The 26,443-nt window shown below is 42.5% G+C and overlaps 1 protein-coding gene and 1 long non-coding RNA gene across 8 annotated transcripts in view; one reads left to right on the top strand and one right to left on the bottom strand.

The window, feature by feature from the left end:
- Positions 1-25,476, top strand: part of LOC109369662 (uncharacterized) — a 60,075-nt gene extending 34,599 nt beyond the window's left edge. For 2 of the 7 annotated variants that reach the window (XR_014885830.1, XR_014885826.1), the window contains one exon: positions 15,759-25,475. Coding sequence is in view for 1 of the 7 variants with exons in the window: in XM_085233867.1 (XP_085089993.1) it covers positions 5,195-5,282; positions 15,759-15,874; positions 16,812-16,939 (332 nt within the window). In the remaining 6 variants the exon portion in view is untranslated. Of the gene's footprint in view, positions 1-5,194; positions 5,283-7,934; positions 8,070-15,758 lie in introns of all 7 variants that reach the window. The other 5 variants (XR_014885827.1, XM_085233867.1, XR_014885828.1 and 2 more) reach the window with 5 other exon arrangements.
- The window catches only part of LOC116217103 (uncharacterized), an 85,093-nt gene that overhangs the window by 3,292 nt on the left and 55,358 nt on the right, over positions 1-26,443 (bottom strand). Inside the window, exons 2-3 of the long non-coding RNA XR_014885832.1 lie at positions 7,712-7,846; positions 7,337-7,527 (exon numbers count right to left, since the gene is read on the bottom strand). This is a non-coding gene — a long non-coding RNA (uncharacterized LOC116217103). The remainder of the gene's footprint in view (positions 1-7,336; positions 7,528-7,711; positions 7,847-26,443) is intronic.

Genomic DNA, 26,443 nt, shown 5'->3' with positions numbered 1-26,443 from the left:
AGCAGGGCAAAGGGGGACATGTCTGGGGAATCACTGGAGGGGACTGGGACCGGTTGCTTTAAAACTCCAGGCTTTAAAAAAATATATATACATCTTTATGTTATTTATGGATGGGTACTGGGCTGGAGGGAGGAAAGATGCTTAAGCAGTGCTCATCTTGTATTCTCTCCATTGTTTAGTGAATGCTATTGTAAAATCAGGAGATCTACGGATGTATTTATTTTGGAATAGGAATACTTTGTTCTGTTTTGGATTAAACCTTTCCAGAGCTGCGCTCGCCACTGCTGCAGGCAAGACTTGCAGGCTGCACTGAGCAGTGTGGTGAAGCAGGCTGCAGGCATAAAAGGGGAGAAGCCACCATTGACCCCAGTAGGAAGAAACTACAGGGAAGGGAAAAAGCATCACTGTTCTGTAATAAGATAATGCAGAGTTACCCGAACAGTTGGGCAGGGAGGACTGTGGGCTAGGAAGTGGGTAACACCCTTAGGGCCTATCACAGAATTACTAGTGATTCTGTAGGGTGCATTCCCATTCCCACACTTTGATTTAGCAACACAGCTCTCATCATTACCATCACTCATTTTATGCCATTCTTACTTTTCAGGCAACTAGAGGAAAGTTTTTTATAGGAGAAAAACAGCCTGAAGTCTTACTCTGCCAGTAAGCAGGGATTTATCATGTAAGAAGTCTTCCTAGGCTGTCACATTTATATTATTCTTTGGAGGCCTGGTTGGGAAAGGTGACAAATAAAATCAAAAAGGACAAAGAAGTTAGCACAGCACAGTGTGCAAGAGATACCCTAAGCAGAGCAAGTAGACTGGATGACACACTTGGGGTGAAACAGAGGCGGTAAAAAGTAATTTTATCTCAGCATTTTCTTTGGCTGACTTCTGAGTCGCCAACATATTAATGGCTCATCCCCTAGCAACTACAGAGCTTCCAACACGCAACTATTCTTTGGTCATAAAGACAAAAGATGGTGTTTGCCAGAACAGTGCTACCCCATTCTGGGTTGCTGACAACAGTCCCAGACTGTCCATATGCTCTGCTGCACTCAGAAGTGGTAAAGCAATATTTTTGCTCCCACTAGGGCTGGTGGTATCCCTGTGGTTGTTATTGTTTCCATCCGAACCCACTACTCTTTCCCAGAGCTCGCACCCGTTCTGTTTCAGGCTGTACTGATAGCAATGTCAAAGATCCTGAGCGTGGAGTAGAGTGAACAGATGTAGCTGCTGTCGCTTCCCTGCACACCGGTGGCAGGGCCTGATTCACTTCATTCCTGGGATGGCTCCTGTGGGATGGCTGTGGAGTGCTTTAAGGGAAAGGGAGCACGGCTGCTCCTGTGGGGCAGGTCTGGGCAGAGGTGGGCATCTGGCCCACATCCTGCAGGAAAGTACAGACCTGACACCTTTGGGGCTGTGGCATTTAAGAGCAATCTTTTTTTCTGATGGGGTGATTGTAATAGATGAAATGAGGAGTGAGGAGTGAAGCAGCACAGGACTAGCAGCTCCCTGACTCCCATAGGGGTCAGACAGGCAGTTCTTGGTTCCTCAAGCATGAATTCAAGGCTCTGGAGGTTTTGGTGCAAATTGAGTAAAAAGTTCTCTCTCTCTCACAGAGACACTGTGCGATTTAGCGTCCCTGTTTCTGCACAACTTCACACTACTGTTCTTGATTAGCTTAAGCCTACGATGCCATTTGAAGGGGTGATCCCATTTTATCCCCCATCTCTCGGACTGACACCCATCATGTTTAAGCCCCAACCAAATCCAGTCATGGAATGGATTGCATGGCTGAATAAATGTTGATACATAGGTTGAATGGGGAAGTAATGCTGTTGGCAACCTGGCCTCAGGTCAGCTTAAGCTGACTGTAAAACTGCACCCTTGGCTGGCATAATCTAATTCCCAAGTGTAACTCTGTGTTAAACATCCTGATATGCTAAGGCTTCCAGCAGAAGTCTTTGATATTATGCTGTCCTGGGGGATCCTGATGCATTGGACAAACTCAGTTTGGTCAGCAGAAAGGCTAAAGATAAACTATTATTTTCTACTTTTACCATAAGCAGCAGAGGGAGAAATTCACTGTTCTGACTCCTTTCCTAGAAGGACAATCGTGGGCAAAATACCAGTTTCTTTCTAGTGTTAAATCCATTATCTTCCCGAACTAACTCCTATCAAACTTCCAGTGCTATCAGGGGAAGAGACTCAGTGCTGCATGCCTTCTTTAGGTAAGGATTTGTGTGTTAATCTGCACGTTCTCTGCCAAGAGACTTCTTAAGAGACTTCATTATCTACATTATCACTGTTATTCTCCTCCCCAGAAGCCAGTCTGATCTTAAAAAGAGAGGTAAATATTTTAGCTTCTCTTGCAGACCTGAAGTAAGGCTCTGCTTGTTTTTGAACTTATTCCCACTAAAATAACCAGCTTGAAGAGGCACTTTCAGCTTCTTGGGGTAAAAACTTCCCTTTTACTAATAGTCACTGGCTCTGTTCATTATTTCACGAGAGGCTCTTCCTTCCCCTGCTTGCATGTTAGCATCTTCAGTGGAACAGCTGTGTCACTGCTAAAGGGTGTTAATCTTGCCCTAACACCTGATTGACAGCTACAGTCAGGGAGGCCCCCATCTTTTCTGACTAAGGCAACTTCTCTAAAGTTTCCTTCTCATTTCCTATCAAAATGCTTCCCACCATAGTCTGACCTGCAGATGTAGCCACAGCCTAGCACCATGCACAATAGCAGCCTGAACTGCAGCAGCAAGGTTTGAAATGTTCTGCCTGCATCAGTCATAGCGATTATAACCTAGAGAATATTCCCTAACAATGTCAAGGGACAAAAAGCCACAGCTAATCAATGAGTACAATACCTACAGCACACAGAGCCCAGAATAGAAACTGCTCCGGCAGGTGGGACAGCTGGCTTGAATTTTTATTTAGTGGTTGTGAAAGGCACCGTGGCTTTCAGTGAGACAAGAACAGCACTGACAGTGACAGATCCCCCATTACATTGTGCCACTGAACAGAATGAGCCACTTCAGCAGATACAGTTCATTTTTCTTAAGAGTTCTGTAATGGGTTGGAATTAGTCTAACATTTCTTTTTTTTTTTCTTTATAAATTCCCATTACCTACCAATGCTCCGGACTTCCCCTTCGAAGGTCACCTTGACTTTCTGGAGGCCTGGGAAGTTGCTGTGACTCTAGAAAAATCCAGGGCAAATTTGCATGCTGAGCTGACTGCCTGTACAATCTGTCTTAAAACAGCCAGCACAGCAGTGGGTGCCCTGGTCAGGATTTCTATCATCCCTCACCAATGCTGGGTGCAAGGCAGTATTTCCCAGACACAACCTGTTGTGCAACGGAAGGTCTATAGGAACACCCTTCCTTTTATTCCTTATTCTTTTATTCTCCACTGCTAAACACGATGTACAGATTTATCCTGTGTTCAAACACAGCTCTGTGCTGAAGTTCAGAACAGATTTTCCTCCAGTGTCAGTGGAAAGAGATTAAAACCACTGAGCCCACTGAAGATTTGTGCTACTTCGTAGGGACTGCAGGTGACGCAAGAAATCTCAATCAGTGGTTCCTAATAGGAGACAGTAAGCAGTTGATCAACACCAGTTGTTTTGGCCTGCTCCTGGAGTGCCTGTAGCAGAGTGATGGCCATCAGAAGTTGGCTCTGAGTTGCCCACTGCTAATGGAGCCTAAATTTCCCACAGAGCCTAAGCATTTCTGAAAGTGGGAAGCGTTTATTAACAAACTGCTGAGCAGATGAAGACGGATACAGGTTTTTCTGTTTGTTTGTTTGGACTTGGAGTAGGTCCAGAAAAAGGAGACTAATGGAGTCATAAAAGAAAGGTAACATTTTATGAGGTGATCTACTGGTCTTACTTCTCCAGTACTTAAGAAGGCAGGTGAGTGCAACAGGGTCTAGGTACAGACCAGAGAACCAACATGTAGGAGCTGTTGCAGGACTTGAACTGACCATGACATTTTAATTCCAGTTTAAGTGGATTTGCCCAAATGACTATGATTATTAAATTTGTTAGATCAGTCAAAACTGGGGCGATACTAATAGGCAATCTGTGCCCAGAAATCTTTACCTAGCAGTCAATATACAAGACTCAATTGTAAGTAAGTTATGTCCTAATTTGAAGACAGATGTGCAGACTATGGGTGTCAGTTAATTTCAACTTGATTCTCAAAAATCCTGCATTATTCCCCTTCAGATCCACCTTCTGTGGGGCTGCAATTCCATACATCCTGCTGCTTCTCCAAAGCCATCAGCGGATTTCTCCTGGGCCTGAACTGGGCCAATGACATTTTCAGATAGGCTTGGCCAGATGTAGTCGTTAAAAAAACTAGGCCAATGCAGTGTGTGCTGTTAATGAAAGAAACACAGACCCCAGGGGAAAATATGAACATCAGGTTATTTAGCCACCAGCTGACTCCTTATCAATAAGTGCTGTAGCAGAAGGCAGAGTTGTATTATGTGTGCTGAGAGGCCACTGTCGCAAGCACAGGCACCAAACTTGGGATAATAACCTAGTCTCAAAATTATGGAACCCACATCAAAGCCACACATGCCTGGCACCCAGTTTTCTTCTTTTTTTTCTTTAGTTCTGCTTTTCACGTTACACACAAATAACAAACCTCGCTGACTCGCACTGTGCTGAGCCCTGGGTGCTGGAGCTGCCTGGCCAGAATGGCTGCAGGACCAGGACTTGTGTGAAAGCAGAACTTGCTGGCTGGATGTGCTTGCCCTGAGTCACTTTGATATGATCACAAGCTACAAATGATTCTTTTCCCCTTTCATAAGAAGGAAGAGCGTAAAAAACTGGCTAAATATTTGACCTAACCTAAAATGAAAGAAGAATATATTCAGCATAGAACTAAGTGCGCTTTGGGAAGTCTGCTTTGTTCGCTCTGACCAAACTGTGTGTCCAGAACTCGGAGCCAGACAGCTAAGAGAAGCCTGACTTTTATTCAAAGGATTGGTGGGGTCACAGCAGCCTGAGCCTCTCGGGTCTGAATTAATCTCCTTGGTGAAGCAGCCTGCTCACACTCAGCTGCATGTGCTCACAGGTACATTTGTGTAGAGCAATGCCATCCAGTGGTTGCTCAGCTTCATCACAAAGCCACTGGCTCCTTCCTCAGGGACATTCTGTGAGCTGAAATGTTTCTGCTCTGTTCCCAGCTAAGGCAGGCCTCAGATACGGAAAGACGGTGAAAGCGACCGGCTTGACTGTTTCCAGCTTCTTTGTCCTTTTTCATGTAAAAATGAGGTATGTTTTAAATAGGAGCCACTTGAAAATGTTGAAAGATGTTTTGGGGAAATAATATTGTATGTATGCAGTCCAAATATACAAAGTTATGATCAGGCCTGGATTTTGGTGTAGGAGTTAACAACATGGAGACGTGGAAAATTATACTGATTTCTAACAGAAAAATGCAGTCTTTGAAAGAAACTTTCTTGCTGGCCTAATCCCAAGAGATACTGAGTTTGCTCACTGGGACATTTTTGCTTGAGGATGATGCCTAGAGATAGGGATGTACCACAGCTACCACAGCTAAGCTGAGCCTCTCCCCATCAATCTAACATTTTAAAGAGCCCTGGGCATTAAATTGAGGGGCATTAAATATACCTGGTTGCATCCCCTCTCTTGCCTTCTCCCAAAGAGAGAAATGTTAAAGCCCCACAGGGGCTAAATTAAGATGTCAGCAGTTTTTGCCTGTTGCACTCCCCAAGTCAGACATAATGGCTCTTGACAAGGATGCTTTATCATATTAAATACCATAGTTGGAGCTAGAACTGTTCAGCTTGCAGAGCATCACCTGGCCTGCTGGACACAGCCCGTCCCCAAGGCACGCAGTAACAACTTTCCACAGGCTGCAGAGCTGCACTGCAGAGCCTGCTCTCACTGAGGGGCTGCCCTTGGCAGCCAGGCACTGTACCCCACAGATCTGACCCTCCTTCAGGCCTCAGCCCCCTCATGCTCCACCAGGTGCCCATGTACTGCTGTGTTTCAGAGTAGCATCACTCCTGCTCTGTAGTACAAATTCCAATCAGGCGTGACAAAGCCCACTGGGTGCTGCTGACAACAGGTGTCTCATTAAACATCTCTCAACCTTACAGGCATTCGCATTGACAAGAACCAAACTCACACTCAATCACAGCTTAATCATAGCCAAACTCTATTAACAAGTCATACTAATTACCAACTTCTAACAATTTCTCAGGTTCAGAGGCAAAATATCCTTTCTTTATAGATGAAAACAGACTTGTGATACTCCAGCTCTGGCCATAATTAGGTCCTTTTAAACAAAACAAACCAAAAATAAAAATCCAGACGGATCCCTTCATGATAACGGTCCTGAAAGTACAGTTGTACAATGACATGTTTTGTTTGTTTTAATTTTGTATCTGCTATGTTGCCCACAAGGGTCCAATTAGCTTGTTACAGATGCTTGTACCAGTTTTATCCACTTGTCTTTTTTTTTTTTTTTTTTTAAGAGGGGTAACTTGTAGCACAGATTGCTGGCCTGCAGGCATCCAGAGATCAACAACCAGCTTTCTGTGATACCAACCCCCTGTGAAACAGGCAGTCCTTACTCACAGCATTCATAATGTAAAGGGTAAAAATGAACAGGAGAGGGAGTGGCTTGCACTGAATTTTGAATTATTGTGAAATAATTTGGTGTGTTCGAAAGTGGCCTAAAGATGGCAATTCTGCCATGGCTTGGAAATTAAAATGCAGGTTTTATTTTTAATAGCATAAAGCGCTGCCTTGCAGTAAAATACACAACTCTTAAGTTGTGGCTTTGAATTATATGTCAGAATTTATTCTTGTCCCCTGTTTTAGCACAACATGTAATTCTGTGTTAACTGGGATGCTTTTCCCCATTGTGTGGCTGTATTGAGTGCCCAAGTACTTGAAAACTCACTTGTGTAATCGATATGCTCACAAAAGAGTACACATAAGTAACAGGACGAATCTGACTTGAACTGACAGTGGGGGTATCAAAGTAAGGGCTAATGTCTCATCCTTAACTCATGCTGCTGCTGGAGAGGAAAAACAAGCAACAGATTGAGTTAGAAGCTAACAAGATTTCCTAACATTTTCTGAGCAGTGCTGTTTGAGGAAGAAAGCCTCCTCCCAGTATCTGCTATGCAAAACCCAGGAGGTAGTTGTTCATGGGTTCAGTTCATGTTTGCTTTTCCTCTCCTTTATTTTAAAAGGAAATTTTATTTCTCATGGAAGATTACAATGACATCTGAGCAGAGAATCACCTCTCTTGAGCCTCAGTATTGTTATTTAGTATTTAGTATTATTTTTACCTCAGCAGCAGGTAGTTTTACTTCTTCAACGAGGCAATATAGGATGAACAGAGGATGCCTGAAACTCCTGGGACAGTTTTGCTTCTCCCAAAGGAAGGCTGGTGTGATGCGTGTAGAATCCCACTTTGGTTCACTTTGAGGTTCATTACTTGATGTGGCAGTTCCATGGTGCCGCAGGCAACCACAAGGAGCTGTAGGGAGAAGCAGAATGGCACTGGGTAATGAACCTACCTTCACCCCCCTCAGCACAGCCCCGTGAGCTCTGTTCTTCACTTGCCTGTGGTGCTAGAGCCCAGTTCTGTGATCCCAGTGTGATGAAGAGTAACACAACAGGTAACAGCAGTGGAAGGGGAGAATTACTTCAAAAATTATTACCTGGCAGGAGCTGGATGGCTTGGTTTTAAGGTTCAGTGTTGAAGGCTTCATCTTGTGCAAACACAGTGTTCTCATCATGACACCATCATCCTCCTTCATCCCAAGGCTGACTGGATATTATGAAGTGAGCAGGCCCTGCATAGCATGAAACATAGGAGACTGTGGAGCAAACCACCGCTTTTCCAGATACCATGCATAATACAAAGCAGAACTTTTTTTGTAGTTTCCGGGCTGAAGATGGATTGGCACAACATTTCCTTGCTCATCAGATTCTGGCATGAGCTGGCAGAGGTGTTCCAAATGCAGTTCAGCAAGGAAATGTACCAGAGGGGAAGGATACAGTTGAGTAAAGCTGCTGGTGAGTAACAGGGAAATCCTGGTGAGGATGCATGTGGGCACATATTCTACCAGATGGCACAGAGTCTTATCATTACTGGTGCAGCAGCACTGGTACTGCGAAAGTGTCATCTCTAATGAGAGTCATTAAAAATAGACTTGGTTGCAGTGGCCAGACTAGCAATGGCAAGAGGCACCCGTCATCCCAGGGTAGATGGGTTTCTGAGGTTCTCACCAAGGAGAAATAGAAGCATATGGCACAATTCTGTTTGAGTAGCAGGAGGAAAAAAGAAAGGTCTCTGTTCAAAGCCATAGGCAGGTTAGGAGACCAGGAGAACCACGACAACATTTATGCAGTGCTCCATCAGTGGAAAATGGAGTCATCTGCCTAGCCATAGTCTTGTTCCTCCTCATAGCAGGCTGCTTCAGATCAGAGCAAAATAGGCTTTTTTTCCTAGGATTTGCCAGATTAAATTTGGAAGAGGCTAGCAGTGTCTGATGCAGGCTGCAAAGATTAGTTCTGGTTCCAGCATTTCTTCAGCCCAGGCACAGCAGCAAAGTGCAAACGCAGGGCTGATGTCATCTGTCTGTTTGGGGAAGGCATGCAACCAGCAACAGCCCTTCCTAGTTTTGAACTTTGCAGTGGAGACTTCTTTGTTCCCCATGGATTTAGCGTTCGTGAGGTTTAAAAAGAATAAATCAGAACAATTGGAGCTTTACTATTCTGTAGAGTGGATGCTTCTGATCAGAAACTGAAATCCCACTCCATACTTCTCCAGTGTGGAAATCTGTCAGGTAAACAGAAATCACCTCATAAAAGCTCCTAAACAGCTCTGTTTTATATTTTAATTGAGGAACAGAACATTTTAAGTACTTTTATTGGGTGGCGCCTGCTGAATGACAGATGTCCGTGGCGGAGTATTGCTGAGCACACTTTCATAAAACAGGGCAATTCCTTGCTTAAAACATTTACAATTAAAGGCTTGATTGAATAACGAGTTCTGTGCATGGAGCTCATTTCTGCACTTGTTTGTGCACCTGAATCAGGTTGGAATCGTTTGGGAGGTTGGATATGAGGTGTCAGTTGCTTTGTTCAATGACCAAATAGCGCTCATGGGCACAGCTGGAAATGTGCCTTTGATTTTTCAGTGATAGAGATAAGGTATGCTGTGCTGCACTGCGAGACTTGCTGACATCCTCACTTCAGCTGGGAGGCTGAAGTTACATGTTAGGAACAATCCTAGTTTGTAAACAGGCAGAGATTTTAAAGTGAACAGTAATCCTTAGTAGCTGACAAAGTCTTAAGTAATTTCTGCTTTATTTTTTATTTAACTCCTGTGACCCTTATTACTTTGATACCCAAGAACTCTCTTTGATACCCACCTCTTTGTGCATCGATTCTCACAATATCTAAAGGAAGTCAGGCCAGCATTAGTATTATTTTATCCGTCTGTATTATTTTATCCAAGGAACTGAGGCATGGAGAGATCAGTGACTTGTCCAATGATATTCTTCAAAAAGGGGTCCCAGTGCTCTAAACACATGACCTATCTTTGGATAGTATTTACCATTTTGCCTTGTAGAAACACTCAAAGCATGGAAAAACCAACAGCAAAGTGGATGACAGGGCACAAACTGCAGACTTTCATTCTAGCAACTCAGAGACTCAAGTTAGAAAGGATTTCAAGTTACACCAATACTGAACTGAAAAAAAGACCATCTCTAACCTGCTACCAACATAAAGTTGTCATGGCACAGAAAATCCTAACAGCGAGCACCTAAACATAGGAAAAAGGCCCCAGACCTCTTTGAAAACTTGAATCCACAAAGTAAATCCTGTTTCAGCAGATGTGTCGTGGGAACAGCAGAAGGCAAAATGTGTCATGGGAAAATCTTATTGGATACAACCCAGGATGAGAACGTGCAAACTGATGCAAAATTAAATGCAATCAAACAAGATAACACATATACCAGCACTGAAGAAAATGCACAGCACACTCACAAAAAAATATTAATTCCAAGGGGGTCTGAGGACATCTAAGCAGCCCCTGGTGACTATATTTTGCCAGGAATATGGAGGTTTCCAAAGCAGGATGCAGGAAGATGCTGCAGAAATTAAATGAGGAATAAATGAAGTATAAGGAATGGTCAGTCAGAACTAAATGGAAGGTGTGTTGAACCCAGCCCCAGTATGGAAAGACAAAGCAGGTACTGAGTGATTAGTTTGTCTGCTACTAAAAAGTCACCCTGTAGTTCATCTCTAGGATACCATTTTTCCTCTTTCATTGTGCTCAGCAGGCAGTGATTTTCAGGAGCTGTTTGCAGATCCAAAGTAGATGCATCTCAGTTCAGGACAAACAAAGTGGTAGAACAGCTTTACTAGCAAAATCTTAGTCGATGGGGGAATATCCTCTGGTTGAAAGGAAAAGGAATGTGATTCAGAGGCTGGTGTGAATATGTAAGGGGCTCAATATTTAATAAAACATACCTTCTTTGTGGCATGAGTAACTGAGCTCATTCATGCTCAACATCCTTGAATTTTATTGCGCTACTCTACATTTAAGTGATGAGACAAAACCTTCTGCAGATCTAAGAGGGGAGGAAACTTTCACAAGTTTTTTGCTGGGTACTGGCAGTGATTCTGGCAATAGGCTCAGCTGCTCAAACCCTTTATTCTGAGCTGTGGAGGAAGACATTCCTAAATTCTTCTGCTTTGTCCTTGGAAGGCCAATGGCTTGTGTATTCTGGTAACTCCCCAGATCTCCCATATAAATCAGAGAAGACAAATAAATGTTGACATGTAACTACTGTAGTGCCTCAAAATTCCCACAGTCTCCATCACAAGCTTTCTACTGATGTAAAGTAGTGAGCGAGACATATTTCCACAGAAAATCTTGGTGGCCCTGTCCAACAGCAGCCAGAAAAGCAAGATGTCTCTTTGGAACATGGGACAGCTGTGGTTACAGTGGGATTATGGAGAATGACAGACAAAAGAGAAGACAAGTACAGTGCAAGAAAAATGAGACCCAGTCCTGAGTCCAGAAACTGTTCAGTGTCCCTCTGCCTTCTGCTGGCTGTGAGATGGTTTGGAGATTTCTAGAAGTCTTATTCCATGTGCCCCACTCCAGCTGCAGGAGCAAAGAGCCATTTCCAGCTACTTATAAACCCAGCAAAGTGGGAAAAATAAATCATGTTTTGGGCCTGTTATTCTCTAAAGAAAACAAGTGGCCTAATCCTGTACATACAGTCACGACTGAACTCAGCACAAGCACAGGAGTTAGGCTGGAAGCATGTGCTGAGGGAGGTGATGAGGATCTGGCCTGCACAGCTGCCTTTGCAAAGGGTCAAGACAATCTCACACAGGGCACAACTCTGTTAGTTTTGTTCTGGTCTTTCTTTCTTTCTTTCTTAAGAACATTTGCTCTTTTCTGAAAATGATATTCTGCTATGTGTGAGAAATGAGAACAGGCCAGTCCAAAGGGAAAGAGTGCAATGCATCGGCTACAAGCCTAAATAAATACTGAGGATGCCTGGCTCAATTTTGTTTTACAGAGTTTTATTTCATGAATCTTTCCCTTTCATTGTTAACCATTCACAGCTGCGATAAACTGAATAATAATAATAATTAAAAAAATGTATTCATTGTTCATAATAAAAGTTCGTCTTTCTTGTAGAAACGATATAATTGGTGATCAGGAAGTATAATTCTCCTAAAAGTTACTAAGGCTTTCTAAGTATAAGCACAGTCCCCACATGCCCTGTGTTCAGGGGGACGTGTTTGTTAAACCTTGGTGGTGAGCTGAGGTGGTGTAGCAGAAATGCTAAGTGATGGCCTGAAGCAGTGATTGAGCACCTGGTGGGAAGGCAGGGCCAACCCAGGGAGCTCAGGTGCATGCAATGCAATGCAATGCAATGCAATGCAGTGCAGCTGAGTGATCAGGAGGGGTGGAGCCAGGATCCACCTCTTCCCAGACCTCTTTAAAGGTTGGCAGGGGAGACACAAATAGCTCACTGAAGACCCCTGCCTACCTGAGGCCTTCTGAATGTGAGTAGTGTCTTCATTTATTTCTGCATCTATGGCTGCTGCTTTTGGGCTTGTTCTCCTTTGCTACAGCCAAAGGTTTTGCAACCCTGCTATTGTTGCTGTATTTTCCATCACATCACAGCTTTACAGGTGTCCTCTGCCATCCTGCAGCAACAACTTGTTTTGTGCCCCATTGAGTGTGATGTGTGTTTTCATGAAGATGCAGCCAGGGCTTGAGTCAAAGCATAGCAAAGCTGAAGCTTCAGGGAAGCTGGGATGTGAAATGTTCCTGGGTTTCTTTGACAATGAAAAAATGAGTCTTTTTGCCATATTCCCCAGGTGTTTTCCTAGATGTCTACTAGTCAGCCCCTTGCTTCCTGCCTGCAATTAGCACTTACATTGTTGCAAAGGGAGATGAGATTCACTCTCTGCCATCCTCTTTCAGAAATTTCTCACACCTTTCCTACCAGGTGGGAATATGAGCTGTGGGTAAGAGGAGATCCTAGTAGTGGAATTAGATTTGCAAGCAATCCTACCCCCCACCTCTCTTCTATTAGATATTAGTCCTCATCATGGTGTGTGAGCATGAAAGCCCACAAACAGGATTTGATTCAGCAAAGACCCAAATTTTCATGACTTCATTCTGCCCCTGGAATTACAGAGGCACAAATTGGTCCACGTGCACTTCACACAGGGTAACTGCAACTGGATAAGTGTCTGCTATTTTGGTGAAGGAGAAGGGTGAATAGAAAGCTGGGAGTACATGACCGCTGACCTTAATTAGGGAAGATAAAAATGTTGAAACATGATTCCTATGAAAACCAAGGAAGGTCTTTATCGTCGAGTGTTTCCACATGGATGCCACTGAGAAGAGGTCAAGCGTTTTCTATATACTTTAAGTAAACAGCACATTGAGTTCATAGTCTGGACTGGATTTGAGCAGCCTCTGTATTCTGCAACATCATAATTGAGTCTTATGTACTTAAGATTTGATTGATATCCACCGACATTATTACCTGAGATTTGCCAGGAAACACGGTGCCTATTAAGAGCTTGCTAGTGAAGCTATGCCTAGTGTCATATATGGCTAACCCCAGGATGGGACTGGGCCTTGGGCTCTGACTCTATCAGAGGAAGAATGATGGTTTCTCTTAGGAGTTGCTGTTGTTGGTTTTTGTCTGATAATATGTATTTTCAAATCTTTCCTGCTGTGTAAAAAATGCACATAATCTGCAAAATTAAATTTGTTAAATGAGAAATGAGTTATATGGCAGGAAGAGAGTGCTCCAAATAAGGCAGTTTACTTGCATGCCACTAATGAAGCAATCATGCCATTTTATGGTATCAGGCGAAAAATTCTTGTGTTCTTCCTTGCAGTTATTCAGGCTGAAAGTTAAGACAACTGAATGTAGTGGCTTTGGACCAAAACCAACTCAGTTTCCCTACCTGGAAATGGGATGACAATTAAATTACAAATTGCAGTCTTATATCTGCAGATTTAGCTCTCGTATCACTGCCACCTATGCTTATGTTATCAGGTAACAGCATTCATCACTCCATGCTCCACATTCCCTCCAAGATCTCACTAGAGGTCCTGTTTCCAGATAGGGAAAAGAAGTCATAGAGCAATGATCCAAGTCCACACAACCCAGTGGCAGACCATCCTGAGCCCCCAGTTAGACCCAGCAGACCTAGTAACTTCTACAGCTATTACAAGCAGGAAGAAAGGGCAGGAGTGTGCTTAGGGCCTAACTAGAAACAGATGCGTTGCTGGAAGTATTCCTGTCCTTCACATGAAGACTGGAAGTATTGGTGCCCAAATTATTTAAGTGTATTGCTGGGAGGAGGGAAATGAGGCATGAAACATGGGAACTTCATTCTCTCAACTTTCAAGCTGAGCAATAAAGGTTTAGATGCAGCCAAAGCAAAAATACCTCTTTCCTGGTCTGCATCTGCTTGTTAAAAGGAAAAAGAAAGGGCAGCAGATTTGTGAGTGCTTTCCTGCTAGAACTGTAGATTTGAAAGCCGTGTCCTTGATTAAATTGGGGAATGCAATTGCATGTGCCATTAATTATTACTGATAAACCAAAAGAGTGATGAAGTCAAATAAAAATCTCCTGCCACTGTGATCAGGTTCTGTGAAAAAGAAAAACCCAGGAGCCTCCAGCCTATTAGTATTTTTTTTTTTTTGTGAAATGTCTGAATTGCTAAGTCTCCAAACCTGGTGTGCACTCCAAGTACGTGATATCTATAGGTGCAGATCAAGAGAGCTGAAGTTTATCTACACAGACAGCAAAAAGCAGCTTACTGTCCCGTTAACATGTGACCAGCCCAATTATGGCTTCTTCCCCATGACATCAGTATGCAACGGAGAATCTCACTTTTTTTCCTCTTGCCAGAGGCAAGTGAATACATTATCCAGCAGCGAGGCGTGGGGCAGGCGGATGTGTAACTCTGGGGTGATTTGGATTCCACACGCGTGTGGGGGTGTGAGCCAGCCTCAGAAGTCATTTTCACCGATGCTGACACATACGGCATCCCTCAGAGGTCTGTCTATCAAACTGCAACATGCTATGCAGAAAAATTAGATTACTCATGCTACAATAAAGAAGAGGAGATGACAATGATGGAAAAAAACTTCAAAATCTAACAGCTATTTATGAAATGAGTATAAATCCTAACAATGGAGAAGTATCCTAGAGACTTATTTATTTTAGCTCTTGCAAACCATTTCAGGGAGAGCGAGTTGGAAAGATCCTATTAATTCTGACACTGCCTCTGGAAAAAAAAACACCACTTCATCACAATTGTCACGTTACAGTTATTGTGAAATACCGTCTTAAGTACTCATTATGATTTTGCTGCTGGTCTTGCTGCTCTCGGCAGCAGGGTTTCCTCTGGCTTTGGTAAGTGCAGGATCAGGCCCTCTCTGTTCCTCTCTATGAATTGCAAATGGACTGCTCGTGTGCCAGCTGAGTAACTAGGCAAAGTTCACTGTGCTCAGTTCAAAGCATGCAAGATGAAGCTCAGGGCATTTCACTCACAGTATTTGCAGAGTTCCTCAGGTCTACAAAAGTGTTAAAGTGGTTTAATACAAAATCCATAAGACAAACGTTATGCAGCAATGTGTGAAGCCCTGTCCAATAAAATCCATTTCTTTGGGAAAAAATACAAAGTAGTAAAACATATTTTGTGTAGAAAAGAAAAGGCTATGTGAAGCTTAGGAAAATCCTATAAATCAGAATGCTGTACAGCTTCAGGAAAGGAGATTTAAAATAAATCTGTGGAAGAACATACACAGACGCACACACACAGATAGCTGGAAATGGATCCGGACAAGTGCTGAGGTTAGAACTTCTCAGACAGCACTGTGGGACTAGTTTTACAATAGCAGAGAATGGAGAGGTTTGGCTGAATGCTGATTTTTCATCTGTAGTAATAACAAACCTACGTTGGGGTTTCTATGGTATTTGCTCCTTGAGTTATTCCCCAGGAATGCTATCTAGGAAAGATAATTGAAACTTTTAACTCCTGCCTGCCCTGGATCATCTATTAGCCATACTACTGTCAGCTGCAAATTGTTTTATTATTATTTCTGGAGGAGCCAGTTGTTGTACGTTGATTTGTCAAGCAGTTCCAGCCATTTCCTGTGGGGTTTACTACCCTATTTTGGTTGTCTCTTCCCAGAGATAAGTCCTGGTTCCTCTCCAAGCCAGAAGCAGAGCTCCATTTGGTGGCCCTGCATCCCACGGAGCCTCTGTGGAGCTGCTGGCCTGCTGTCCAGGACAAGGAACTGCCCCGTGGTACGTTTAGCTTTCCTTGCTCATTCTTTGAGTGTGTGACACTATTAAACTCTGGTGTAGATCAACCAAGCTGCGTGATTTAAGCCTACCTAGTAGTTTTGGAGGGCTTTCTTCTGGCTTTGGCTGCTTAATGCAGACATGCAATTTGAATGTGACCACACATAGTGGAAGTACACGGAATTATAGGTCTTCTTAAAATTGTCAGGAGCAAATATGATCAGATCTGGTTCTTGATCTCATTACTGTCTGAAAGATTTGACTGGCATTTTTAAATGCCATGATTTATGTTCTTCACCTTAACACAGCCCTCAGTAGTGTAAACCCAGTAACTCTATTATTCTCCAGGGCAACTTCTAGGAATCTGATTGGAGAATTTACACAACGCTGTGTCTATAAGAAAATATTAACATGGATTAAGACAAGTTGATAGATATTAAACTAGGCTATAGAATGAAAACCACTGAGAATAAATCAAATAACTTTGCCTAACTACAGAAAGTATTTGTAAAGCCCTGCAAGGTTTCCATTTCCTAAAGCCACCTGCCATCTCAAATGCCCCTAATCAGTCACAGATGTTGGATACCAACCTGCTAACCTTATGGCTTTGAGAGAAAATATTGCACTTCTGTAAACTCATTCTTGGGTGTTTCCTTTATTTTTAAAAAAAAACCTAAACTTTCATCCCTTATTTTCCACTTAAGTGTAATGAGTTATATCAACTCTGACACTTTGTTCTGCTTAGCCTTCTAGTTCTAGTTAGCTGCTTTCCTACCTGGCTCTGTAGATGTCTAAAGGCCTCAGGTTGTTGTTGTTTCAATTGTTAGGGTACTTTTTGACTTTACAACTCACGATTCCCATTTTGGCAGTGAAGATGCAAAACATCTTTTCTGTAACCATCTGCTAATGGAAAAGTGCATATTTTTCTTTTCTCAACTAGTGTTTGTCTCCACAATGAAGATATATCAAGTGCTGAGCTTTTATGAAGTACTCTGGAAACGGGAGGAAAAAAAGGTAGCAAAAAATAATGAAAATAAAAAGTTCACTCTGAAACAAGAGATGTTTTAGCACCTACTGGAATCAAAAGAAAGAATTTCATAGATTGGGAAAGGTACCAAAAGAGGCCAAGCTGCCAAAGACCGTTAGATGCTGTTAGGATATATTGATATTTGAGCCCAGTGGTGGGTTTGGCTTGGCTGAGGAAGGAGGAATTATTCCACTTTAGCTCGTGAGGACAGACTGAGAGTGGGAGTTGTAATGGAGGTAGGAAGCAGACTGGATTTTATTAGACTTCCATCATCTTTAAGAGACCCCTAACCAGATCAGGTTTCAGCCTCTCCCTCCACTCCTGTGTCAACCTTTGGTTCTGTTTTTGCTGGAGGATAAGTTTCATTATATTAATAAGCAGCACAAGTGGTTCCAATTGTGGAAGAACCACTCCGAGCTGTCAGAAATGATCAGAGGAGAAATTTCAACCTTTCCATGATCGCAGCCTCTTCTTCTGGTGCCTCAACTCAGCACGTCCTCAGTGCACTTCACATTGTTTAGCAACCACGACAATAATAAAAGGTACGTTTACATTTTGGTGAGAAGAGATTATTTTAAGGAACTTTATTCTCTGATCATGTAGTACATCAGTGCTCATGGACCAGATGTTACTGGGAATAACTAGGCTAACATCCACTCTGCTGTCTGGAAGATCTGGGGATATACTTCTATGAAGCTATACATCTTCCGTTTTCTACTGCAGTCAAATTTCAAACACAAACATCTTTAATTATGCCACTATAACAATGAGCCTGCATTTTTTTTTTTTATTGCTAATATGGAAATAAGTAGAAGAACTCACAAAAAGTACCCCAAAAGCTGGGGCAGTTTGATCTGTATCTTAAAGAGATCCCCTGCTGCTTACCAGCCGTAATGCTCAGTATTTGTATTCCTGAAAGCATCTACATGAGGGAAAGCATTTTAGGTAGATAAAGAAGTTAAGGAATCCCTGTGAGGGTGGAAGTACTACCAGATTAATTTTGCAGATAGGAAAGTGGAACACGAAGTATTAAATTCCTCCAAGCCCGAAAGAGCGGCCAGTAGAGAGGAGCAGGTCTGACTCACAGAACGCACCCTAACCAGTAAGTAAGGCCATCCAGTCCTCAGGTGAGCAGAAGGAGGCAGATGTGGGACAGGAGTCCTCATGGTGTGCCACTGAAGCTGCTCAGGCTTTGTGCAGGACCATGTGCATGCCCAGCAGTTTTCCCCAGGCTGCAGGGCTGGGTTCACAGATCTACCATGAAATAACTGAGAATCACACTCCTTCTCAACAGGTTTCCTCACTGGGAGGATCTGAGTGAAGTTTAGTTTTCAAATTAAACTCACCTGGGACTAGTCACTGAAATGTCATCCATGAGATAGAACAAAAAAAAAAAAAAAAAAGGGGAGAAATGTAAAAGGAAATCTTTGTAGCCAGGACTACCTGACTCTCCCGCAGTAGGAGACGCGAGAATACCGTTTCATGTCATGGAGATGTAGTTAAAATGCAGACTGCATATCCTTGTTCTCAGAATTTGAGAGGTGTGGTTTATGCATGTGGACAAGCCATCGTTCCTCCCTTTGATCTATCACTTGATGTAGAGAGAGGCTTTTATGTGTTAGTCCCATATAATGGATAATTTACTCTGAAACCATTATAAAAAGTATTACACTTTGGTTACATATGCTTCAATTATTCTTGAAAGTACATGGAAATATTTTATGACATTCACATATATTTAAAGTTTTTTTTTTCTTTTTAAATCAAACTGAAAGCAGAACTTCTGTTTATCATCCAAACAAATTTGTTCTCCTGAGGCAAGTTTGCATGTATTTTAAAAGACTTCTGCCCTTTTATGAAATACGTTTTAAGGTAAAGTGTAACTACTGTCTTTGGATGTTAAATAAGAAAAATGTTAGAGTCATCATTCACTGAAATTACTACTGGTACATATTGCTTTTTAGCTGCCTATATTTAATCTGTTTACGAATAAAATTACTTACAATGAAAAGTAATAAATACAGACTTAAATTCTCCTTATACAAGTGCACTTATTTCTGAACTTTAAAATTAATCCTATGACCCTTTTACAAACAGAATTGACGAGAGAGAGAGAGAGAGAGAGACCTGAAAAAGTTACCCATAAAACTATGAACTGCTGCTGTGATGCGAGATGCTGGCAAAGAGCAGAACTCCCACAGTAACAGTTCCTGCTGGGAAAGCATTTTATTTTTATTTTTCGGTCTAGATGTTTGTTTTTCTTCTCCAGGTATGCTCCTAGTGACAGATTTGGGAAATGGCGACAGCTGAACAGCCTCCACTCTTGTCAGCCATTGCACCTTACTGCCTCAGTTTCCCTACTGCTAAATTAAAGCACATTTATATCAGAAACTGTTTTTTCAACTAGGAAAGCTATCTCAGTATTTGATATGTTTTCTTCTACTGAAGTAAGAGTTGTGATCAGACCCATTCCACATCAGAGAAAGTGCAGGTGAGAGATGCTGGCCTGTAACACCTAACGCTGATCCTCCATCTGTGGGGCTGTTGGCATTGCTAGTTCAAATAGTTCATCTGGAGGAAAAATATGTTTAACTTGGATATACAGGGCTTCAGATCCAGCAGGGCACACTCTTAAGAAAATGCCCTGCTGGTCATTTAATCCCTGCTTTCTTTGCTATGTGGTGCACATTGGCCTGCTCAGGAGGTGTGCCCTGCTCCTCCAATGCTGTGATGTGACCAGCAACCCCCGGAGATCGGCGGCTCTGCAGCTGTACGTCCTGCCTTCTGAATTCTGAGCCCTGGGAAGGGACTGGAAGAGCTGAACGGTTTTATCTGCACCAGCCACCCCTACCTACCTTAAAGCCCCAAACCACGAGGGGCAGTTGGTTACACAGCATGGTAGGGCGGTAGGGCGCAAGCTATTAGCCCCAAGTGTTTCCTGAGGCCCGACTTCATTTGTGGCACGGCAAGGCACAGCACAAGCCCTTTCCCACGCGATGTCTGAACTGAACCTCATCAGCAGTGCCCAGGCTCAGATCCTGACCCAGCCTGCACTGCAGCCCCTCTGCTGAACTAACCCGAGATGAAAGGCGTCAAATGACAGGATACAGAGTGCTGAGAGCTGGCAGCAGAGGTTTCTTCTGCAGACATCTTGCTGGTTGTTTTAAGGTCTTCTGCCTCTAAGTGGCACCATGCTGAGTGATTGAACACTTGCTAGAATCTGTTCTACCTTTTATTGCAATGATTTATTACAGAGCTCCCAGTTTCCAAACTCTGAACTTTCACAAGCACTGCCTGGATGTCGGAGCCCTTTTGTCAGAAACACCAGAGCCTTCTGGAGTGATGGTCTCGGTACTACAAAATGCCTTTGGAAAGCCACGGCTCTTGAACCAGGGGAAAGACTGAACTTTCATTTTTAGAGAAGGCTCTCACATCCCCAGGATCTGCAGTGAGAGGTACTCAAAACACAGCCAGGAGAAGCTTTCTCTGCTGTAAATTTCCAGAGGATCATAATCTTGCATAGTCCAGTTTATGGATTTGTATGTGCTTAATATAATTAGGCTCAGATTGTCTTTATGTAGCTACTGCTCAGAGAGCAGAAAGTAGGAAGAGGGACAGAGAGTGTCCCAGAATGGATGGGTCCAGTCTACATGGCTATGAGACAGACAGATAGACACACACTTATTCTGAACATCCTGAAACTGCTTAAGCGAAGCGGACTCCCCAGACTAGCTATGCAGTACTGGCAATGTTGTGCTGCTAAAAACAGAAGGAAGTGATCTCCTCTCAGTGCCACAGTGGGCTCACAACACAATAACATTCAGATACTCAAGCATCTACTATGAAATCTGACTTTGCTTTAGTACTTAGAAGTCCTCACATACTTTGCAGCGTTTAGGGCTGCCTTACTCTACCTTAAAATACAGTAAGGTTTTCCTGTCCCTACATAATGAAACAAAATCCACACCCCAAACTCCTACAGCTCAAAACAACAAACCAGTGCAGCTCAGGAAAACTACGGATACTTTAACAGAGCTAAAGAAATGCACATCATGAGAAAAGTTTTCCTGTATTTGAGAGAAGGTTGTCAGGATGGTAATATAGTACAGTGTGTAGTGAAGACTGGGAGATTTATGTGCCAATTCTGTGTATGATTTATTTAGATGAATCGTTTTTTATCAATATGTAAAAATCCAATAAATATAACTCCCTATACAAAGGGTTGCTCCAGTCCCAATGTTTCAGTGGACAGTTTTGGCAGAAAGTCAGGATGTGCATTAAAAACACACTTTTTGAAAAGTCCAATAAATAAAACCTCTGAAATATGGTTTCCTACTGAGAAAGGCATTTTAAATCATTTTGATAAAGAACCTAAATTAGGCCTTAAAAGGAGGGGGAAGCTAGGTCTCTGCAACTAATTATTTATAGGTATTTTGAATATAAAAGTCCAGGAAAGCCTGCCTCCATCCCCCATTCTCTGCCACAATAAAGGGGAAAGAAAAAGCCACTCCCCTTCCGCCTCTCACCCAAATTAAAAGACAGAAGTGTTAGAAAGGGGCCAAAGAAAACAAAATTAAAATGGGGAACAGGCACCTGACAAAAACAAGGAACTTCAGAAGTCCTGGAAAAAAAAACCTGCACACTTTCTCCCCAAAGCAGCGATACCAGGAAGGGACAGGTCTTCACTTCTCTGCATTACTCAAGAGAAGTGGGTTGCTACTCACCCCTGTCCTCTGAAGAGGGAATATACTGCTATTTGCTCAGCACCACAGGGAATGTTTTTAGAAGTGAATCAACATTTGAATAACCCTATTCTCTCTGAAAGTCAAAGCAATTTAGAGATGGCATAGAAGTCAAAACTGCTGGGGACTAAGGCTTCTGAATCACTTAAGTGCTTCTGGATAGATTAGCCCAAAAACGTAGCTGACGTTTGTCATGTGTACAACCACCCACAGGCCTTGCCTTTAGGGGATTTACAGCATAGGGACCTGCTACCCCCTGCTGCAGAACCAGTGGGGCTGAAGATGTGCTCGTGTGTTTAAGGGGGAGAGTCTGTGGCTCCACAGCAGTAATTGGCAGCGCCCTGTTTTGCATCTCAAGCCAAGCCCAGAAATTCAGGTGCAGTTCACAAGGCTCAAGGCTCTGAATGGGAAGGCTGAGAAATGAGAGATTAATAAATGGAAGCACAGTGTGTGTGCTGGAGAGATTTCTGCTATGGTGGTTGTGCCTATCAGGCTTCCTACTGAACTTACTGCTATTCATCTTACAGACATCTAGAATTTCCCTCCCTGTTCTCAGCTTCACCTTGTACTCCCTTCTGCCTCCAGGCACGAGCCGCTCTTGTCCCTGCACAAGGGCCATTCATTCTCTGCTCCATCAGGAGCGCTTCCCTCTGAGTTTGGGTTCATCCCTCTCCTTAAATCTGACCTTCAGATCTTCTTTCTCATTGCAGGGCTCAGCAAGGTGTACTACAGAAAGACCCACTGCGCTTGCTGAAGCAGGATGCTGCTAGCAGATAGCACTAGGGAAGGAAAACACAAACCTCAGAAAATTAATAGAAGCATTTAAGAGTTGGAATTCAACAATGTGGGTCCGCATTTTCCTTTGGCCTGGCTCTGTGCTGTGATTTCATAGATCACAAGAGCACCTTTTTGTTGACTGGGGCCAGTCACAAGTCTTCTAGCATCCTCCAAATCCAAGCAAGACGAGGCTGCCCAGACTTACAGACAGCTTGCAGCCCTGATGTGTGCACAACCTGAACTTACAGACAGTGCCCTCAGGTAAGAAATAATAGAAGAGCTCAGCCACACAGCACCAGTGCAGCATTTAGCTCCAAAGCTGACACAAATACGTGGCCAAGTTTTCAAAATAACTGAGCAGCTTGAGGGCTTTGTTGCCTGCAGACACATCAGCGGGAACTGCAGGACTCAATTCTGAAAATCTGGGCTGGGAGTACTCAAAAAATGGGCCAAGGGCTCTTCTGAAAATATAGTAAATGGCCAAATGAGAAAGAGCAACAGATAGGATGGCAGCACAAAACCAGAAGGTGCTAGCTGAATTGAAGACAAGATTCTATCCCCAGTTCACAGCAGCTTTGAGATTTCTCTCAACTCACCAGAAAGAGAAGTTCACAGCCGAAATGTAAAAAAAAAAAAAAAAAAAGCAAGAAAGAAAAAAGCAGAAATCTGAATTCAAATTGAGACTTAAGTAATTAAAAAAAACTACCAAAAATGTTCATTTTTTTTTCAGGAAAACTTAAACACAGGCTTCTGACATCTTCAACTTAACCAAAAAACATCAGCCACAATGACTCCTCCATCCGATTCAACATTAATATTCAGACAAATGTCAGAGGCTGTCATTTCCCAAGTGAAAGCAATCCACATTCATTTACATCTGGAACACCTAAGGATGTTGTGCTTCTGATGAACCAGTGGTAAATTTTAAGCTGAAATGAAAGAAAGAGGTAGAAGGCGATGCCTGAGTGTCTTCTGAAAAACATCAAAATGTATTTGCTTTTCAGTCCCTAAAAAAAGGATCTGATTATTTAGGGATCCTTTCCTCTTCACTTCATTATCATTAGCTTAGCAGCGCTGGGTTATCTAATTACTCAGCTAGAGCTGGAAACTGCATTTTCATGTAATAAGGTGTAAGAGGACTAGGCTGTCTAGCTTAGTAGTCAGTACTTAAAGAACAGCTGTAAAGAGTAGAGCCAGGAAGGCTGCAGCACAAGAGGAAATCCTCAGTAGAATTCAAGTGCTTTACATCTGTCATAAACATACTTCCAGATCAAATTAAAGGAATTTCTTTTAACTGTATTCACAGGCTCCAAACACTCCACACAACAAGCTGCCTGAGATCTTAGTCATTCGGAGAAATGAATCATTCCCCTTGTCATCTGGCTGTTCTCTGCTGACTGCTAATTCGCTGTACATTGATTTTAAGACTCTGTTAACACATTATATTTTGTGTGTTAAGCCAGGAAAGCTTTTCTTGCTGAAAAATCACATCCCATCCTTATTCCTCACAATATTCAGTTTTGTTCCTTCTCATTTATTTAGAATGACTGATCAACGCTGTTTAATCAGTTTTAAGTGGCTCTGTGAATTGTTCCATGCTACTGTAACCACCTACACGTTCTTCTACCAGCACTTAACATCACAACATGAATTCTTTTTGGACTTCTGCATTTGCCTACTAATGCAAAAACTTAGCAGAGCAAATGAATGTTGGGGTAACACCCTGAGATTTTGGAATTCGGCTGCTCAGAGGAATGACTTACCTAAAGGAAGAACTGAAAACACAGCTCATAGGAATGATACCAGCATTTTTCCTCACTGATTTGAAACAGGTCAAGACTTTAAAATTCCTGTAAAAAACTGCGCTGCTCCAATTGGCGATTAAAATTTACAATAAATTAGATAATAAATACTTTGTTTGCTTCTTCTGAAATGTCATTAGCAGTGATGTCGCTCATTGGGCTTTTACAAAACTGCTGTTGGCAAAAGTTGAAGTATAACACACCAAAGCTTCATGTTTCAGATGCTTATAAAACTTAGTTCCCTGAATAACACTACTAATTTGGGTCTACTTGTATGCCTGAAGATTGTACATAAATATTTTTAGTGTGTAGTTAGACCACAACTCTGCTTTTATTGAACTGTTTCTAGCAGGCCTAACATCTTTGTCACTTCAAAATAAAACATGTTGGTTACATTAAAGGTATTTAAACGTTCAACAGATTTGCAGTTCCTGGCAAACATTTCTTTTCATGCTGGTTTTCTAAAAACAGGGACAAAAGCATGTCCTTCCATGACACTGCTACAGAACCCTATGATCCTGTGATTCCCCACTCTACCCGTACCCTCACAAATCATTCTGGAAAAACCATTTCAGTGGTTCTCTGCCCTGCAGACTTTCACTATAGCAGGAGTTGGCTGCAAACTTCGGAGCTTTGCGCCTGGGACACACTTTTCTCAGAGGAAATGCATCCAAGGACTTTGCCCTTTAAGCTAACAAGGAGTTAACATTTAAGATTAACATCTTAAATACAAAGTTTGTCAGTAGCAAGAAATTCAAAGTGGGAGCTGAAACAAGCACAGACTGGAGATTAGAAGAGCCACAGAAGAACCACGCCACTAGCACAGAGAAAGTGCAATTTAAATTTAAATGTATAATTATTAGAAACAGGGCATGTATATTAGTTGTAAGATTACTCATGTTTCAAAAAACTCGCAGTACATGAAATACAGACACTTAACACAGGCTGGTGTGGAAGAAATCACACAGAAATGTAAAGGCGGAACGTGATACGTTTGCTATGAGACATCTGAAAAACAAGTCTGAGTCCACGATGATTACACGCCAAATACATCTGCGAGCTAAAGGAAGCTGTACACATTGGTAGGTTTGGGGAGATGCTTTTTTCATTTCACAGGAGCCTACACACTGGATGCAAAACGTGTGCCTGTAAGTATGCACGGTGTACATGAAGTATATAAAAGAAGAAAATGGCCTCCATAATTTACCACTAATATGTCAAAGGAAGAACCATCCAACACGAAAATGGAGGAAGCTGCACTACCTACCCAATCTGCTTTTATGTAGTAACGTAAATGGATACACAAACCTACTATTAAAAGCTTAAGTTTAGTCAATAATTCAGACTGAGGAATATGCTGAGGGGTACATCACCCTTACCCTTAAACTGCAGTTTATTAAACATTTCATATCCGATACACGTGAGTAGAGAGGAGGATTAAATGAGAGGATCGCTTTGCTGCTAATCCTAACACTTCGGTCACTGTAAGGTTTTGTCCATTCAACACACCTTACAAATAACAGACAGAACTCTGCTTTCAATTACTGGGGTGCAACTCTGACTGAAGTCAGCAGATGTTGCACCTCAGGAACTCTTAGAAGATCTGGATGCTGAATAAAAGTCTGGGAGAAAAACTCTGAAGAGAATGCTTCTGATGAAAAACTGATCTTTCAAATAAGGGGAAGTTCTGCAACAAGCATGTTTCACAGGCAAAAATGGATTTTTATGAATCAGTTTTCTGTTGAAATCTTGAAACAATTTTCATTGTCTGATTTTTTTGGAGGAAATAAGTGAAATCATTTGACACGCTGCTGGGAGATAGGGAAGGCAAATGAGAAGAAGAAAGTTCAGAAAGTTCATTACAAATTATCAGTTCAAAGTTTTCAATGTCCAGAAAGAAGGATGAGGTACAGGTAGGTACATGATTTTCAGCACAGCAACATGTGAGTGCAGCACGATGTGGGCATTCAGCGCTGGCGGGTTTGTTCCATGATCACCAACCAGAGCGTGGCTGGCAGCAACACACTACAGAAATATGTCAGTGCTTGTTCTGAGAACAGTGCACAAGAACAGAGCTCCAAAAACGGGTGGAAATTAAGCCTCCATAAATTTAGCCATTTCCAAGCGTGTAAATCCAAGCAGGGATTTCAGGAAGCAGAACGTGTGAAAGAAGACAGGTGCCTGTCCCTGAGCAGAGCAGTCTGGAGGTGGTTAGTACATACCA

This window comes from Meleagris gallopavo, chromosome 12 (genome assembly GCF_905368555.1).
Source record: "Meleagris gallopavo chromosome 12, MGAL_WU_HG_1.1, whole genome shotgun sequence".
Lineage (NCBI taxonomy): Eukaryota > Metazoa > Chordata > Aves > Galliformes > Phasianidae > Meleagris > Meleagris gallopavo.
Note: the sequence above shows the minus strand (reverse complement) of the source record. Positions and strands in the feature narration are given on the sequence as shown.